General features: G+C 41.0%; 1 protein-coding gene across 1 annotated transcript; it reads right to left on the reverse strand.

The window, feature by feature from the left end:
* Nucleotides 1–447: 447 nt before the first annotated feature.
* Nucleotides 448–12,617, reverse strand: LOC119740855 (juvenile hormone acid O-methyltransferase-like). The gene is made up of 5 exons (XM_038216306.1): nucleotides 12,440–12,617; nucleotides 5,080–5,255; nucleotides 3,438–3,742; nucleotides 2,629–2,761; nucleotides 448–1,743 (listed from the first exon to the last, which is right to left on the reverse strand). Exons 2-5 carry the CDS (start codon nucleotides 5,252–5,254, stop codon nucleotides 1,571–1,573), a joined length of 786 nt encoding a protein of 261 aa, XP_038072234.1. The 5' UTR covers nucleotide 5,255; nucleotides 12,440–12,617; the 3' UTR covers nucleotides 448–1,570.
* Between the last annotated feature and the right edge of the window lie 3,033 nt (nucleotides 12,618–15,650).

Below are 15,650 nucleotides of genomic sequence, written 5' to 3' on the forward strand. Positions count from 1 at the left end.
ATTTGACGGAAAAATATGGCAGATTTGAAAATATAGCCGATTAGTTTTGAAAAAGCTTCAATTTGAAGCTGCCTGACTGCATTAACTACATCACATAATGGATTGACAACATCACAAAATAGATTGACAACATCACATAATGCATTGACGACATCAGTAAATTACGTTTACCCGGTAACATCATAAATTGGTACGTTTGGCGTTCCATAGTCAAGCTGTTACGTAACATATCAATCCGCGTGGCGAGATGTCCTTTTACCCGCAGTCTCGCACAAAGTAAACAATCCGCATCAGGGGCGTAGCAAGGTCGTTTTTATTGGGGGGGGTGGTAAACATTTCTTTAGTGAAAAAACTTAGGCACTTGCACATCAGTGCTGAAATGTAAACACGTTGTTTTCTTCGGACACTTGGCCTCTGTAAAATCAATGTGCTCGTACATATTGGCACTTATGGGGTACCGGGAACAAAGGGCAACAGTAGGGACAATGGTACCCCGCAAGTCCGTCTTTAGAAATTGAAGTACCCCATAGCCCTAACGGCAACGCTATGTGTTGGACAAAGGAGAACAAAAGAAGGGGATAAGGGTCAAACAATAGTGGTACCCCACAAACCCCATATGCTAAGTGTGGGTGTGTGGCTGTGTACTGTTCATCTTTTCAAAGCGTGGACAAAAAATATCAGAGAACAAAAGAGAATAATATCTAACGTCCACGATTCCCAGCATACGTCCACGATTTGGGTCTGTACAAAACATGTGGGAGTCTTCCTAAAAAGTACAAACAAAAGAGGGACAATAGGACGTCCACGATCGACGGTGAACACACGTGGGTGTGTGTCTGTTGGGGGGGGGGGGGGGGGGTACCATCTCTCGATGGGGCGCTGTTCAAAAGCGACGACTATGCACACTAACGGACAATTTTCAGGGCGATACCCGGCGCGAAATTTAAGAAAAAGGCACCCGTAACGGCTGATGCCACAAAAAACAAGCCCGACTTTTTTTTTATAATGGAATTTTTTAGAAAAGGGCACTTTTGAACAAAAGATTGGCACTCTACAATTTTTTTTTTTTGGGGGGGGTATGCGCTGGTGAAAAAGGGGCATTTTGATGGAAAAAGGCAATCTTTACAAAATATGGGGGGGGGGTGGTAAGTTCATAAATTTTACCTCCGTTTACAAACTTTTTATAAACATCTTTCTGAATTTTAACAATTTTTTTTAATGTATTTAATTAATTTTGTTGGTTTTTTTTGAAAAATATAATTTGGTATATAGTTATATTTAATGGAACACTAAGTATGAGGCTTATTTTGGTCAATTTTCCGGTGACAGACGTGCCGACCGACCGACCACCAAGTGACATGTAAAAGCTCCTGCCAGAGCTTAAAGATTTGTTCAGAAAAAGAAAAAAAATAGCGTGGATAATTTGAAATATAACGAACCCTCCGACTTTAGCAACATCCTGAATCCTCTAAATACCACCCCCTTTCTTTTTGCTCAACACCATTTCCTTCGAAATGGCAAATATTAAATTATCCCACTAAACAGAGAGCATCGCAGACAATCGGCGACTTTAGAGCGGCTTTGAAGCGTGTGTGACCAACAGCTGTATCGGAAAGAAGACATATCCTGGTCGAGTCTCATCCGGGTATCGAGACAACGCCCACTGCCAGAGATCCTCCAAATACGCTTCCTGGTCCGACTCCGGTATTTGCGTTGATGCTGCCCAAACTGTCTTCAAAAATACTACGAAGGGAAAACAGAGAAAGGGTAATTTTATTTTCAGAGTAGGAAGAGGGTTAACGTTGTTAGAAAAACATATCGTACTATTTAGCCAGAAATGCAGGTGAGAAACTAAAAGTTTAGACACATTTCATATATCAGGCATGCCGAGGCTCCTAGTGAGAAGCATTGTATGACACGGGGGGGGGGGGCTTTTTTAAATCCTCACTGAAGAGAGAATATTAGGCCTTCGGTTCCAGTGTTTATTTGAAATTCGTCTATGATTATGCCGATATAGAAGCCGAAGATGCCAAAGCAGGGATCGTATCAATATGATTTATTAGCTGACCGTTTTATTAAAGGATAGATCATTCAATGATTATCGTCATAAAAACGCGTTTGGTATCCACCAACCCGTCCCCAGGCCCAAGGCCAAGCATGGCTTAATTTCAAGCAGAATGCTATATTAGCTGTTATCTCACTTTAGCAATGGATCGTTGGCCAAAACCTTGGATATCACGAGGCGTGGAAGAGACTGGTACAAGTATACCACTGCAAGTCCATGTTTTATGTGACGTTTGGGGTACCAGACTAAAGTAATTTCAGTTAAAGTCTGATCGGGAAAACACAATGATTCCATCTGCGGTCATTACGCTAAAATGACAATATTCAAAATCAGAAATGGAAAATAGTTTGTAAGGAGGGTAATATGTTCACAGTGAACTTAAACTGACATAATATGCATATAGGCTTATAATGAAAAATGAAATCAAAAGATCTAAATACATTATGTATTGCAAAAACCAATCAGAACATATAAACCAGCTACCCTCTTAATGTCTACTATGAAGACCGGGGTTGAAACTAAGTGGAGCGTGAGAACGAGGTTAAAGACTCATTATGCATTACTTTTCGTTCGCAGCTCTGTTTCTGGCAAGAAGTATTGTATCTCAGACCTTGGGTTGGTCCAACCACAACTCTCAAACAGCTGTTCCATCTCAGCAACTGACTGGTTCCAGAAGTAGTACGGACTATTGTAGGCCTATAAAAAAAAGAGAATAAGGCCAAACAAAAAAAGTCTCCGGTTTCTGGTATGCGCGCGCGTACCAGATGATGTATCAAAACCGCCAAACTCACTGGTTTGACTGGAATTCTGCTGCTGCGCAATTTCAACGTGTTTTTAGATGGGGTTATGATCGAGAATAAGCTTTATGTGGCCTCTCTGGACTCCCATATATTTTCACTAAGTTTAGTCGGGCACCATTTGCAGTCATCAGCCGACATTTGAAGCAAAAAAGTCGGGTAAAAAAAAAAAAAAAGCCGCGTCGCCGCATCACTTTTTGGACAAGCTCCATACCAGAAACCGGAGACTTTTTTTTTTGGCCTAAGTGTTGAATACGCAATTTAATTCGACTTGTTTATAAAAAGACGGTGTTCATCTTTGCGGTCATTTCTAATTCTGGGATACGGTTCTGTTAATGGAAGGAACTGCAGTTATCAAAATGTGTCGATTATAATTGCACATAATGTCCTGCACTTGTAATATGTCATGCCTAGCTAAATTGTCTAGCTTGGTGCTTTTGCCTTCAGTATGCTCCCGGACAAGGGCGATGCTAAGCGTCATACCCTTTTTTGGCTATACCTGACATACCATAAGAGGCGTCAGGGGATGGTCAAGACAGGGAACCAGACTAATACGGGTGGGCCGTGTGACTCACCTGCATGTATTCACCCCACTTGGCGTGACTGCTTAGAAAAGCAAGTGCCTCCTTTGCAAACGTTGTTGGTTTACTCACGATGAGCAGCACCTCCCCTCCCGGCTTGAGACAAGCCAAGATGCTCCTGAGTGCCTTAGCGTGGTCCGGGAACCAGTGAAGAACGAAGAAGCTGACAGCCTTGTCGAATCTTCCCAGATAGTCCGGGTTGTCTCCAATGGTCCGTGCGTCTCCCCAATTGTAAGTTATATTGGGTGCCGAGTTGTTGGCATGAGCGACGGCTAGCATCTCATCTGAAGTGTCAATGCCTGTGTTATAAAACATTCATTTGGTAGATGATGATAGATCGTCAACAAATAATGTTATCAAGGAATTTCATATTGGATTTCTGGCGTTTTGAACAAAGAAACGACAGTGTGTCGGAAACCAGATATTCCGTGGATAATAATATTTCTGGAAAACTTTTTCTTCTCCTAACGAATTTTCAATGTGTATGTTTTGTTTAAACGAACAACTATACCGGTTTTGGGCGTTTGCAAATCTCTGAAAAAGGATTCTTTTTTTAACGCACAAAATGAACCCACCCTGCGAGAGTCGAGTATCGTACAAGCAATAGTTAGATTTTTGGCGTTTTTTTTTGTTCGATGCCTCATTCAAAAGTGAATATTTCTAGAAAAATAGCAATTTGAAAAAAAAAAATCTGTTTTCGAAATGAAACTCGAAAATAGCACGGGGAACGTATCATTTTCTGAGCACTCCACCTAATGTCACCTTAATACGCGCTACCTTGGAAGTATTTTTCCGCCACATGCAATTTAAAAGCCCCCTCCCCAACTCAGCTCCACAAACGAGACCATGGCTCTACTGAGGCCAGTCATATTTGGGGGGGGGAGGGAGCCGGAGGGGGGGGGATGCAGTCAAACTGGTAGCTAGTTCCCATTTAAAGCCATTGATTGGATCACCTCTGCGCGTACGTGCGCAGCATTAGCTTTTATTATTTTGAAAAAGGTGTTCACACATAAAAGTGCCCACTCGAACATAAATGTGCCCCCTCGAGATGAAAGCAAAACTGACACTAAAATTTCAGAGAATTTTAATCAGTAACCATTTCCCAGAATGGTATAGAGAGTTCGGATATGAACGAGGAATATGATCCCCAAAACCCTAACATAATGCGTAGTTTGCATAATGGCCGGTTTTGAAGAGCGCCAAATTTTGGAAGATGGCACCAGCCCCCCCCCCCCCCTCCACCCCACCCCCTTACACACCCCCACACCCCCACCCACCGCTCTTCCCCATTTGATTTTACGGAGGCAAAGTGTCCGGTGAAAAAAATATTCCGACATGTCAGCACGGATGTGCCCCCCCCCCAAAAAAAAAACAACAACCCCAAAATGCTGGATACGCTTCTGCACAGACGGAAGATGCCTTTTACTGAGCAAGTGCCCCTTTTTGGTGATGCCCCCAGTTTGAAAACCGTTCAGCCGCCAACGGATCACTTGGCTGATTCGAATTTGGTTTATACCCCCAACTTTCACTTAGGAGGTAACACACTGAGTATGCAGTGTTTATATGTCGTTAAACTGAATAGCAAAACATTGATTTACATCACCCTGACGCAACTTCCGTGAATCGCTCAATATACCTGTTGCGCTGTTAACTTTCCTCGCTAATGCTTTCGTCTCTTCGCCCGTACCACAACCAACGTCTATGATGTCATCCTCCGGTCGAAAAGTAAGCTTGTCGAGATTGCGCACTATGACTGCATGAACATAGTATCTACCGTCTCCCTTGTAATCTTTGATCGCTGAAAAATTCATGCTGAAAAAAATATATAATCTTTTAACAGTTGAACATTTGAAGAAAAAAACAATATTCGGTTTATGTACACACTCAGTGGAAGGGGTTGCCTCCTCTAGCCAACCTAGTCCCCAGGGTCTTCATAATTTTCAACCTCGTTTCAAATAAAAGCCTCTAGATTGAAAACGTGGTTCCTGTACGCTGATTCGCTACCGTAATAGCAAATAATGGGTTTATATAGTGCACTTGGTAACTGTATTTCCAGCATAAGATTTAAAGTTCAATATCACGTCAAATCCTCCCTTCGCCAGAAAACCAGAAAAATCGTGTTTTTCGATCACACGCGGTGACGAATTGATTCCGTCCGTGCTACGGACACCGCATACAGAAACCAAACGCTCATTTACTTTGGCTAGCCACCAGGCTATGCTGGACCAAATCTGCACGTGCGAGATTTTTGAAGTTGCAAATGATCCAGTACCGGTGAGAGAGCAGCTAGTGGGAGCGTACTGCACCGTGTTGACCTCCAGTTCTCTGGAAAGAGTTTAAATAGGCAGGAACATTTCCACAACCTTGGGCCAATTACGTACTTAAAGGAAAGAACAAGTCCTGACACTGATAAACGGAGGAAAATTTTCAATAAAAAGAAAGAAAAGGAAAATATTGTGAGGTCCCCTCACAAAAAAACCCACCACCAAAAGTATTGACACCCACAAGAACATTATACAAGAAGACTAGTCCGAAAATTTGGGACTCTCAATACTGTGTATGAGAGTCCCAAAACTTAAGGTATTGAAAACATGCAAAACAAGAAAATAGACTGGCGCCTAAAACAACCAGTCCAACACAGCTTCAGTACTGCATCAATCAACCATGCCAAAGAATTTAAGAAACATGTGGCATGAAGCGGGAACTAGTCTCAATTTACTACACATTTCTCCATAGTCAAGCCACCAGACTATTGACACTGGAAAGAAGTCAGTCTTTTCAAATAGTTGGACCATGGTTGGACATGTACCAGTCTAGTATTTAGCCCCATTTTTAAATCACTTGACTTCCCTCTCATGTGCAAAATATTGAAGAAAGGTCTCCTTTAAAAATTGAACTGAGTCTGCAAACTTGGTTGGTGAAATACTGAGGACATTTTCTTTGCCCCAGTGGAATTTTTTGAGAAATTTGCTGGCTAAAGTGTGAGTAAAGTGGGCCTGATTTAGTTTTGCACGTTTCAGAGCACTCCAGGGCCCTGTCTGCAAGAAAGGACATATGCCTATTTATGAGACTAGAACAGCCGTAATCATGCAGCCGTATAATGCCTGTACTATTACTGCTTTCGCAAGCAGCCACCGCAAACCGAAACACCCAAGTTAGGATGATCCGTCCGTATCATTTTTATGTAATCCTTTGGAATATAGGCCTTTTGGAAAAAGTTCCATACTGGGCCACCACTCATATTCCTTAATATGACCTGAAAAGTACCAAAAGTTGTAAATCTGATGAAGGAACACTGTTTAAGGAGTGCACAAATTCTTTGATAATACTTTAAAATGTTCTGTCATGGCCCATAGACTTTGGGCAGGAGCTCTGAGTGGTGGCCCAGTATGGAATATTTTCCGGCCTTTCTTTTGTTTCATATGGAGAACCATGGAGGAATTCCTCCATGGGAGAACTAGGGAGCATTTGCTCACTCACCACTAGTGCCTAGTGGAGCTCTGTTTACGTGGGAAGACTGGATCATGTCTAGGCGCTCTGAGCAAACTTTCGTTATTATGCGGAAAGTGTGTTGGTTAAACTTACTTCCTCGCATCGCATCACAAAATACAGATTTTCCTCTTTCACAATATAATTTCTTTATGATGAAAGCCGAATAATTATGTGCACTTTTTCATTGAAAAACGGGCAACTCAGTGAAAATTTCGCGTTTCCTATGGAGATCACGGCACATTTCCCCGATTTTTGAGGGTGCGGGTTTACTTCTTCGAACAGCACACGTGTGAACCCGGTCGCATACAATTACCTCGCACGGTTTCTGAAAGATAACACAATAAGCTTTCCATTCATGTAACAACCGTTTAGATTGGTTGAGAAGAACAAGGGGCACTTTTCTTGTCAAATCAGACATCGCTTTTGTTCCGAGGATCGACCTGCTGTTTATGTATAGTCCGGGCTATACGCAGTGGGGCTATGCAGGTCGCCGGGTCAATACACCGTTGTGTGTGACCGCAGAGCATGCAGGGCTTTGATTTTCTGCACATCTATTACTACAATCACGAAAATGATTGGGGGGCGCTGCCATTTTCCCGACCGGTCTCCTGTCCCGCCCGCGCCCGTTGGCCGCGGGGGATGCGGAACGGGGCCCGGCTATTTCCACCCTATTTCCCATAATTCCCTTCCCCATTGGGCCGCGCCGGCCATCTTGCGTATGGGCCGGTGTCACATGAAAATTCGACTCCTATAAAAATCGGACCCCTATTTCCCTATTATTGGTTGATCCCTCGCACGTGACAGGTCACTCTCCCGAAATGATCCTAAAAATAGCGCAGTATCGTACTCACGCGTGCGCAGTACTACCAATGAGTCCACATTTCATGGAGTCGGATATTCACGCTACACCTGTCGTGCCACGTATACGTGGAAACAGGTCAACTCGTACGCGAACCAACTCGTACGCGAGTCAACTCGTACGCGGATTGGTCAACTCGTATGCGATACAACTCGTACGCGAACCAACTCGTACGCATGCCAACTCGTACGCGAGCCAACTCGTACGCGAACCAACTCGTACGCGAACCAACTCGTACGCGGGCCGTTTTAGGAGTGGTTTCGAGGATTGGGTTGGCATGGTTAGGAAGAATTTGGGAATAGTGTGACGGGTAGTCCGTAGTTCAATGTGTGACCGTTGTGTGTGATTGGGAGTGAACCCGTGAATGATGATAATAAAGTAACTGATTTTTGTAGTTAGACGAGTGTTGTATCGTTTTGTGCATACCTGTAGCCTTGTCACGTCAAATTTAATTCCATATATTAATGCAACGATGTACCAGTTGCATTTTTCGTGTTTTTTTAATCAATGTACCTGTCAGTCAATTAATTGTCACCATTGTCAAACTGACAAACTGACCCAATTGCAACGCTCTGGACTACCATGGATCTGTTCTCGCGGTTCGGTGTCCTAAAAGAACCGGCGGGTTTAGAAGATCAAAAGAGATCGATCAGACTTGTCAACTGCCTGTCACTCAACTTTCATTGTGGTTCTCAACCATTGATCAATTAAAAAGCAGACACGCGGGGACATCCGTAGGCCTAGCAATTTCTATTTACAACTGAAATGCTTGGTAATAACCATGGAGGTATAACACATAACACATCAGGGTTCGAAATTAGCGGTATAGCCCGCTAACCAAATGCTTGTCAAAACAGAGGCGGCCGGGGCTAAACAAACTATTCCTTAACCAGGCCGGCGTGCGAGTGAAAAATTATTGGGATACTGCAAAGATCAACGAAGAGAAAGAAAAAAATCATAAAATTAAAAAAGGAAACCCCTTTAATTTGTGTCTAATTATCAACTGTTTTAAAGGATTAAATTATCTGATCTGTTAAAATTAATTTTCTGACCCAAGAAAATCGCATTTGACCCAAGAAACCTCGCATTTCCGGTGAAATTATATAAAATTCTGATTTTAACAAAAAATAAAAATCAACTCCCCATTTTTTCTTTTTTTTACAAAATATTATTTGGATATATAATAATTAGGACTAAAAAACTATCTGACCCAAGCAAAAAACTGGCGGACACTGTCCGTACAACTGTATAAGCATGCGTGATGCTATATTCCTTTTTTTTTTATAGTAGCTCCCTTTTATACAATAGACCTCGCAAATATCGGTGTTTTCTTGTCATTTTACTTGTCTAACCAACCAGCAATTGTACCGCGGCATACACAGGTTACAGCGATTCAATCATGCATTCTTTATACATACTGGTTATCGCGAAGACAACTTCCCAATCAATCAAGCGAACTTGTAAAAAAACAAACAAACGCAGAATTCTTCTCTAAAAAATCGCGAATGTAAGTAGCACTGGCGGATTCAAAAATCAACTACATTTAATTTGAAAATCTCAACCTTTCAGAAAAAGGTAAAATTATGCCGACCTACCGTACCGAACCTAATTTCATCTGTCCATGTGAGCTAAACCAATCGTCTAAAACCAATTCGTAGCAACGGTATTCCATGCAACATGCAAAGCTAAAGGCATGCTTGCCCCACATTTCCTCAGCACTACTAGCTTCGTTTGATGGTCGTTTGATGCATTGATTATGCTACAATTTTCTCTTTCAATGGTAAGTCCGATTTGTGCTATGACACATTATAGATTATAGTTAGTAGTAATTCTTTCGAACACCTCTGGCAAAGGATTATAAGTATTCTTTCGAACACCACTGCTGGCAATGACAATTGTTGTTTGTGAAAAGTGTGACCCAATCGCGTGGGCCTCGGACATGGCGATCGTGTAGTATTTAGTATGTAGTAGGGCCCGGTTCCTATAAGGGAACAAAATCCACTTTAAAAAAGCCCGACCAAAATTGTTGGAGACATTCTCAATAAACAAGTATGTCATAGATAGAGGGCAGGGTTTTGATTTTTTTAGGGAAATTTGGGGGGGGGGGGGGAATTACGATGACAGCACAGCGAAAACACGCAACCCGAAAATAAAGATGGCGATTACTGCGCGATGTGCTGTGAGCACGCAAGGCGCGCAGAACCGTAAGGCACAAACCGCGCAGGAACAATTTATTTGTAGTGTTAGCTGATGTATTTTTTTTTACAAGTTTTCTTTGTTACTCCTTTACACAGGACTCCCGATGACACCCACATCACATGACCAGCTCCAACCATGCTCCAAGCATGCTCCAGTGCATGCTGCAACCAGTTCCCAAAGCAAGAATCTCGACTCAAGACGAAGACGTGACACACCTATTCTTTCCAGTTCAACTGCAAGATTCCTGCTTTTTCTTTTTACCCATTCAAAACACATTTTTCTTCTAGCCATAATTTTATTATTATTTAGAAGTCATGAAAATGAAATAGTGCAAAAATAATCACTCTTTTCTGCTGTTTTATGTCCATCCTTTTTTAAAGTTATATCCTTGGCTTAGTTGTACCCAAGAATAATTATGGAATGATTACCCGTCTTGCTTGAAAGTCTTTCATGGAATGTTTTTGCCTATGCTAAACAAGCCTGGACCGACGTCCCTTGCAAAAATCGCTCCGAAAATTTACTACAATTATATCCCCTGAGTTTTGTCGAAGTACTACCCTGTAATGAATGCAAATACATTATTACTAAAAAATTCGTGTGTGCATTGTACCTGATTTCATTTTCACAGTTTTGTAATAAATACATTTAACATGTGGTGCTTGACATAATTATGAAGTGCTCCAATATGTCCTTTCTTATAGTTTTACTCTCTTCTGCAAATGAACGTGTTACAATACTTTCCTCTACAACCCCATCACCATAATAAAAACACCAACTGCTATAATGACATTAACTACTACTTAATACATAAGAAACACCCCCTTCACCATAACGAATATAAATTGTTGCCCACTTCCCCGGAAATATAAGTGACCATTCACAGGTGTAACATAACTAGGCATGGGCGTCGCAAGGGGGGGGGGCAAGGGGGGCACTTGCCCCCCCCCCCCCCGGAAAAGAAAAAAAAGAAAAAAGAAGGGGAAAAAATGAGTTTAATTTTAAATTAAATGAGTTGGGGGGGGGCAAAATGTCCCTGCCCCCCTCTAAAACTGATAAATGGAGAATGTGTTGAGAAAAACAGGCATTGTTTTGGCAAAAATATGTTTTGCCCCCTCTAGAAAACAAATCCTGGCGACGCCCATGTAAATAGGCCACACAATATCCAACCCCCACCCCCACTAGCTTCCCCCTCCTCTCCTCTGTAGTGAGAACGATGGATACGACGTTGTATAGGCCAAGATCAAACCGCGTTGCATCTAAATTACCTAATTGTACAGTTGGTGTATACGTCCTTTATGGTTTGGCACCTTGAAAAATCAATGTTCAATTTGACTGGACAATATTCCAGCACAACATTAGTTATGAGCTTTATATACATGTAATGAGACATCGCATGAGACAATCGGTCGGCAATAAATACTTAATTTCATTCAACTGTTGACAGCAAGACCTTCCTAATCGGTGCGCAATTTAAAACAACATTTAAACGGTATGAATCCCAGCATAAACATAAACCTCCACAATATCAGCGATTTCAATATCACCATCTCCCCTCTATAACAAAAACCATTTCTCCCCGTCCCTGGAAATATATCTCCCCATCCCCGGAAATATTTGTGACATGGTTGACGGGTTGTACCGAAATTGGGCGTTCCGACTAGCACCCTTCACCCTAGCTAACCCCTTCCCCTATATTGACAATATGTCCTGGACCCTCGCACAATCTCCGCTGGAAACGTTATGTGCGCGCACGTTGCTAAACGCAAATACAACTTAGGTGAGACTGATGGCGACTCCAAATAGGCTCGCGCGCGTGCAGCAGAGCGTCTGATTCTTTATTTGACTTAACATTGTTTGGAGTTATTGGAGTTTAAATTATCGAGATTTCACTGTATACAGTAATTATTACGAAACAGTCAACTCCACCCATCTAGCGGGTGCCGCGCGAAGCGCGGCATCCCGCTAGTAATTATGGGTGGCAAAGTTCTCCATATGACACTGGCGCCATTTTGTATGGGCTGCCGTAAGCGCATAAATTGAAGCCGTGGTTGGCAACATATTTTTCCAAAAAAAGTCCTAATAACGCCATCAACACATATATAAAAAGGCATATGTAGGAATTATTTTGTAGCTTTGTTGAAAATATTGTATTTTCAAGTATCAAATAATATTTTGGTGATCTGTTATAACTCTTCTTCATTTTTGCAGTGTTGGACCTTCCATAGTTTTGCAGGCCGTGGTTGGCAAAAATGCAGTTTGCCAACCAAGCGCAGAAAGGTCTGTAGGCCTACTTAACCGTAACGGGCTCTTTGGGACCCAATGACCGAATACTACCGAATACTACCGAATACTGTTGTGCACAATATTGTGTGGAAAGAAATGCATACTACAGGTTACTCAGTGGTAATTTGAAGTGAATCCTCATCTAACAACAACGTATACGTACCTTAAGATATGAACAACAGTCACTCTACAGTTCAGACGTCAAAATTCTGCTTTTAACAGTACTGCTATCGATGCAACTATGCACATGCAGCTATTTCAGCCTTGGGTCCGGTCAAACTGTTGCCCCACATATCAAGCCGGCGAGATGTCCTTGTTTGCTCGCACAAAGGGAACAATGGCATTGTTGGCATAAAGCCCAGTTCATGCGAAAGCGAACGCGAATCTGTGACGTCATGGCAAGTATTCGTGCTGCGAATTCGCGAAAGTTCAACTCGGGCGAATTTCGCAGCGAATGTTTCATGACGTCAAATTCGCTTCGCATTCGCATTCGCATGAAGTATCTTCGCGCCGAGTATGAACCGGGCTTAAAGCCGGCCGCGTATTTTTTTTTGGCTGCATACGTCGTATTTTAACCAATCATATCACGCACTGTAACATGAATATGTATCACTCTGTGTAGATGAAAGACACTTATGTTCTCGTAGAGTTTTCCCTTCATTTAAACTTATCCCAACCAACAAAAATATTTGATGAAAGTTGACATGGGTTCGAACCACAGATTTTGCGATCCATAGTTCATTCCACACCACTAGGCCACTGGGCAGTTTAACGAAAGCCGTTCTTTGAAATGTCTATATGTGCATTCATGACTGAGTGATAGAAATGGTGTGACGTCATTGTTGTTTTCTTATGAATAAACATTGAACTAGCTGGATAATCAGGATCCATTGACGATGTGTGCTGCAGATAAAAACATCGCAAGTCTGCCTGAATTCGTATTTCGTCCGGTGAGAAATACGACACACGATTATCAACGTTTTAAGAAAATCACCTCCAAAACTAAAGGCCATCATTAAATTGTTAATGGCAAAGCGATAATATGGAAACGTTTTCACGCAAGTATAGACGAAATGAAAACAAACATGCACATAATTAGCAGCGTATTAAGGAGACCTATATAGGAACGACAATGCCGGTTGTGAGAGGTCGTAAATGAAATTCATTTTTACCCATCTCCAAGTGATTATTCCTAAATTTCACTGAAGAATACCAAGCTAAAATTTCACCATGAGTGTTTATTGGGGTAGTTACGGTTAGGAATCATTCTGCCAAAATATGTATATATAACTTTAGGGGGCAAAGAGTCGGTGAATCACTTTCAAGCCTCACACATAGCCTTAATAGCTCATTACTTTTTGTTTTAATAGTACAATAAACTCTTCAAAGGAGAATTATTTAAACAGTAAATAATATATAGCACATCAATGAAAAATGAATTTTACATGGAAAAAGGTAATCAAAAACATTGTTTGCGTCGAGCAATTATTGTTTTTATCGTTGAAAGAAACAAATGCAAGCTTCAACCAAAATATCACTTACGTCATTCTTATATAAATGAGGATGGTTTGCACTGTGGCCATTTTGGAGGTGTGTATTGTTGTTCAACAGGGATACACTGCAAAAGCTGTAGTGTTAATTTAACACCATTAGGTGTATATGCAGGAGTAGGACAACACCAGTAAAATCTAACACCAGATGGTCCTATATAGATACCAATGGTGTAAATTTAACACTGCAGTTTTTTGCAGTGTGCGCATGAGTAGACTTCTTGTGCATTCATGAATTAACATAACAAAACACACCCCAAATATGGCTGTCTAATGCGATCGGTTTTAATAATTGTATAAATCACGTAACAACATATAAGTGGATGTATTCAAAATACAATACTCAGGCCAGTTTATATCCCTTAAATGGCCAATTATGCTGCTAGCCACGACAAATAATCTAATAAACTATTAACCTAGCGGTTAAATAATAGTACCAATTGTTTACATCATACTATATAATAGGCCTACATTATGATCGAAGGATCAAATTAAGCTTTCTTCTTAGCGACACAAAAGCGGAAGGATTAGATTACTGGACATTGAACGAGGTCAAAAATACACAATGATATAAACCTCAAATTATATATAATTGTAATAATCATCTCAAACATTACAAGAAGAGGAAATACCAAGGTGTTTCCAACAAAACAATTACAGTAGAAACTGTTTATCAACTCAGAGATGTTACACGTAGACTCTAGCACAAATATATCAATCTGATTTTTTAAACGGTGCATTTGCACCTACATATTTTTCCAATCAATATCTACTGTTGCTCGACTCATGTCAACAAAATATAAATGTACCCATAGGGCGTTACCTTCACCTTTAATATGCTACACTCGTACACACAAGCGCCCGTCATTGGCGTTCAAAAGACAACCCTCATATCCAATCAATATCATCTTGATCATGAATCTCGTATTTTGTCTTCAAGAATTGATCGGCACACACCAGTTGGAAAAAGGGGGCATTAATGTAGCCCTACCTTAGCTACTCCCAAAACAAACTTATTTCTCTCGCCCTGCCTCCTCAAAAAATCCATTTATACTTGAAATAATGATTCATTTCAAGGGTGAAAATGTTTATAAGTTTGCATTGTCTATCTCGCTTTGGTCTCCCACGTGCATCAATGTGTACCAGTGCAGCATAACGGTATTATTTTTCTTGTACATATTTCCGCAGGAGTCAAATCAAGTCTTAACAAGAACATAAACACTACCGTCATACGAAATATGCAAATAGTTTTCGATGTCCAGATAAAAAACAGTATTGATCTCGACACATGATCTGTACTAAAAACTGGAACAGATTTTGAAGCTGACTCCTGCAGGAAATAATGTGAACGTTTGCACTTTAATATAAAGTGTATGTTAGACAAAAATCATAGCACACATATTTGTTCACGAATAGACTCACATAAAATTAGTACCAAAAAAAGAAGAAGAAACATTTCGAAAGATAAACAATGATTGGTACTCTAAGGCCCTAGAACTATTAAGAATTCCTACTTTGGAATCTTGAAGAAATCACATTTTTAAAGTTTTAAACATAAACTCATGAACCTCTCAAAGGCTTAGAAATATGCTCCCTCCTCAGAAATCAAATAGTACGGGTAGAAAACCTACGGACATCACCTTCTCTAGTCTAATTATTCCTCGTTGCAGAGCTGAGAGATACAAAAACTCGACCATCCCGGCTCTAACTTGAGTTTAGTAGTTAGAAAAACAGTGCCCTCACCCGTTTTAACATCCACTTAAATACAAATTTTAATGTATAGTTTTTAATACTCTGATTTGTATTTGATAATGACATCCATTC

This window comes from Patiria miniata, unplaced genomic scaffold (assembly GCF_015706575.1).
Source record: "Patiria miniata isolate m_02_andy unplaced genomic scaffold, ASM1570657v1 HiC_scaffold_5, whole genome shotgun sequence".
NCBI lineage: Eukaryota > Metazoa > Echinodermata > Asteroidea > Valvatida > Asterinidae > Patiria > Patiria miniata.

What these genes read in the sequence shown, in the direction of transcription:
- LOC119740855 (XM_038216306.1), bottom strand. Translation starts at nt 5,254, where the DNA reads ATGAATTTTTCAGCGATCAAAGATTACAAGGGAGACGGTAGATACTAT. An exon ending in AGTGGGGTGAATACATGCAG is followed by an intron (nt 2,762 to 3,437) that starts GTGAGTCACACG and finishes TTTTTTTTATAG; the next exon opens with GCCTACAATAGTCCGTACTA. An exon ending in AACAGAGCTGCGAACGAAAA is followed by an intron (nt 1,744 to 2,628) that starts GTAATGCATAAT and finishes TTCCCTTCGTAG; the next exon opens with TATTTTTGAAGACAGTTTGG.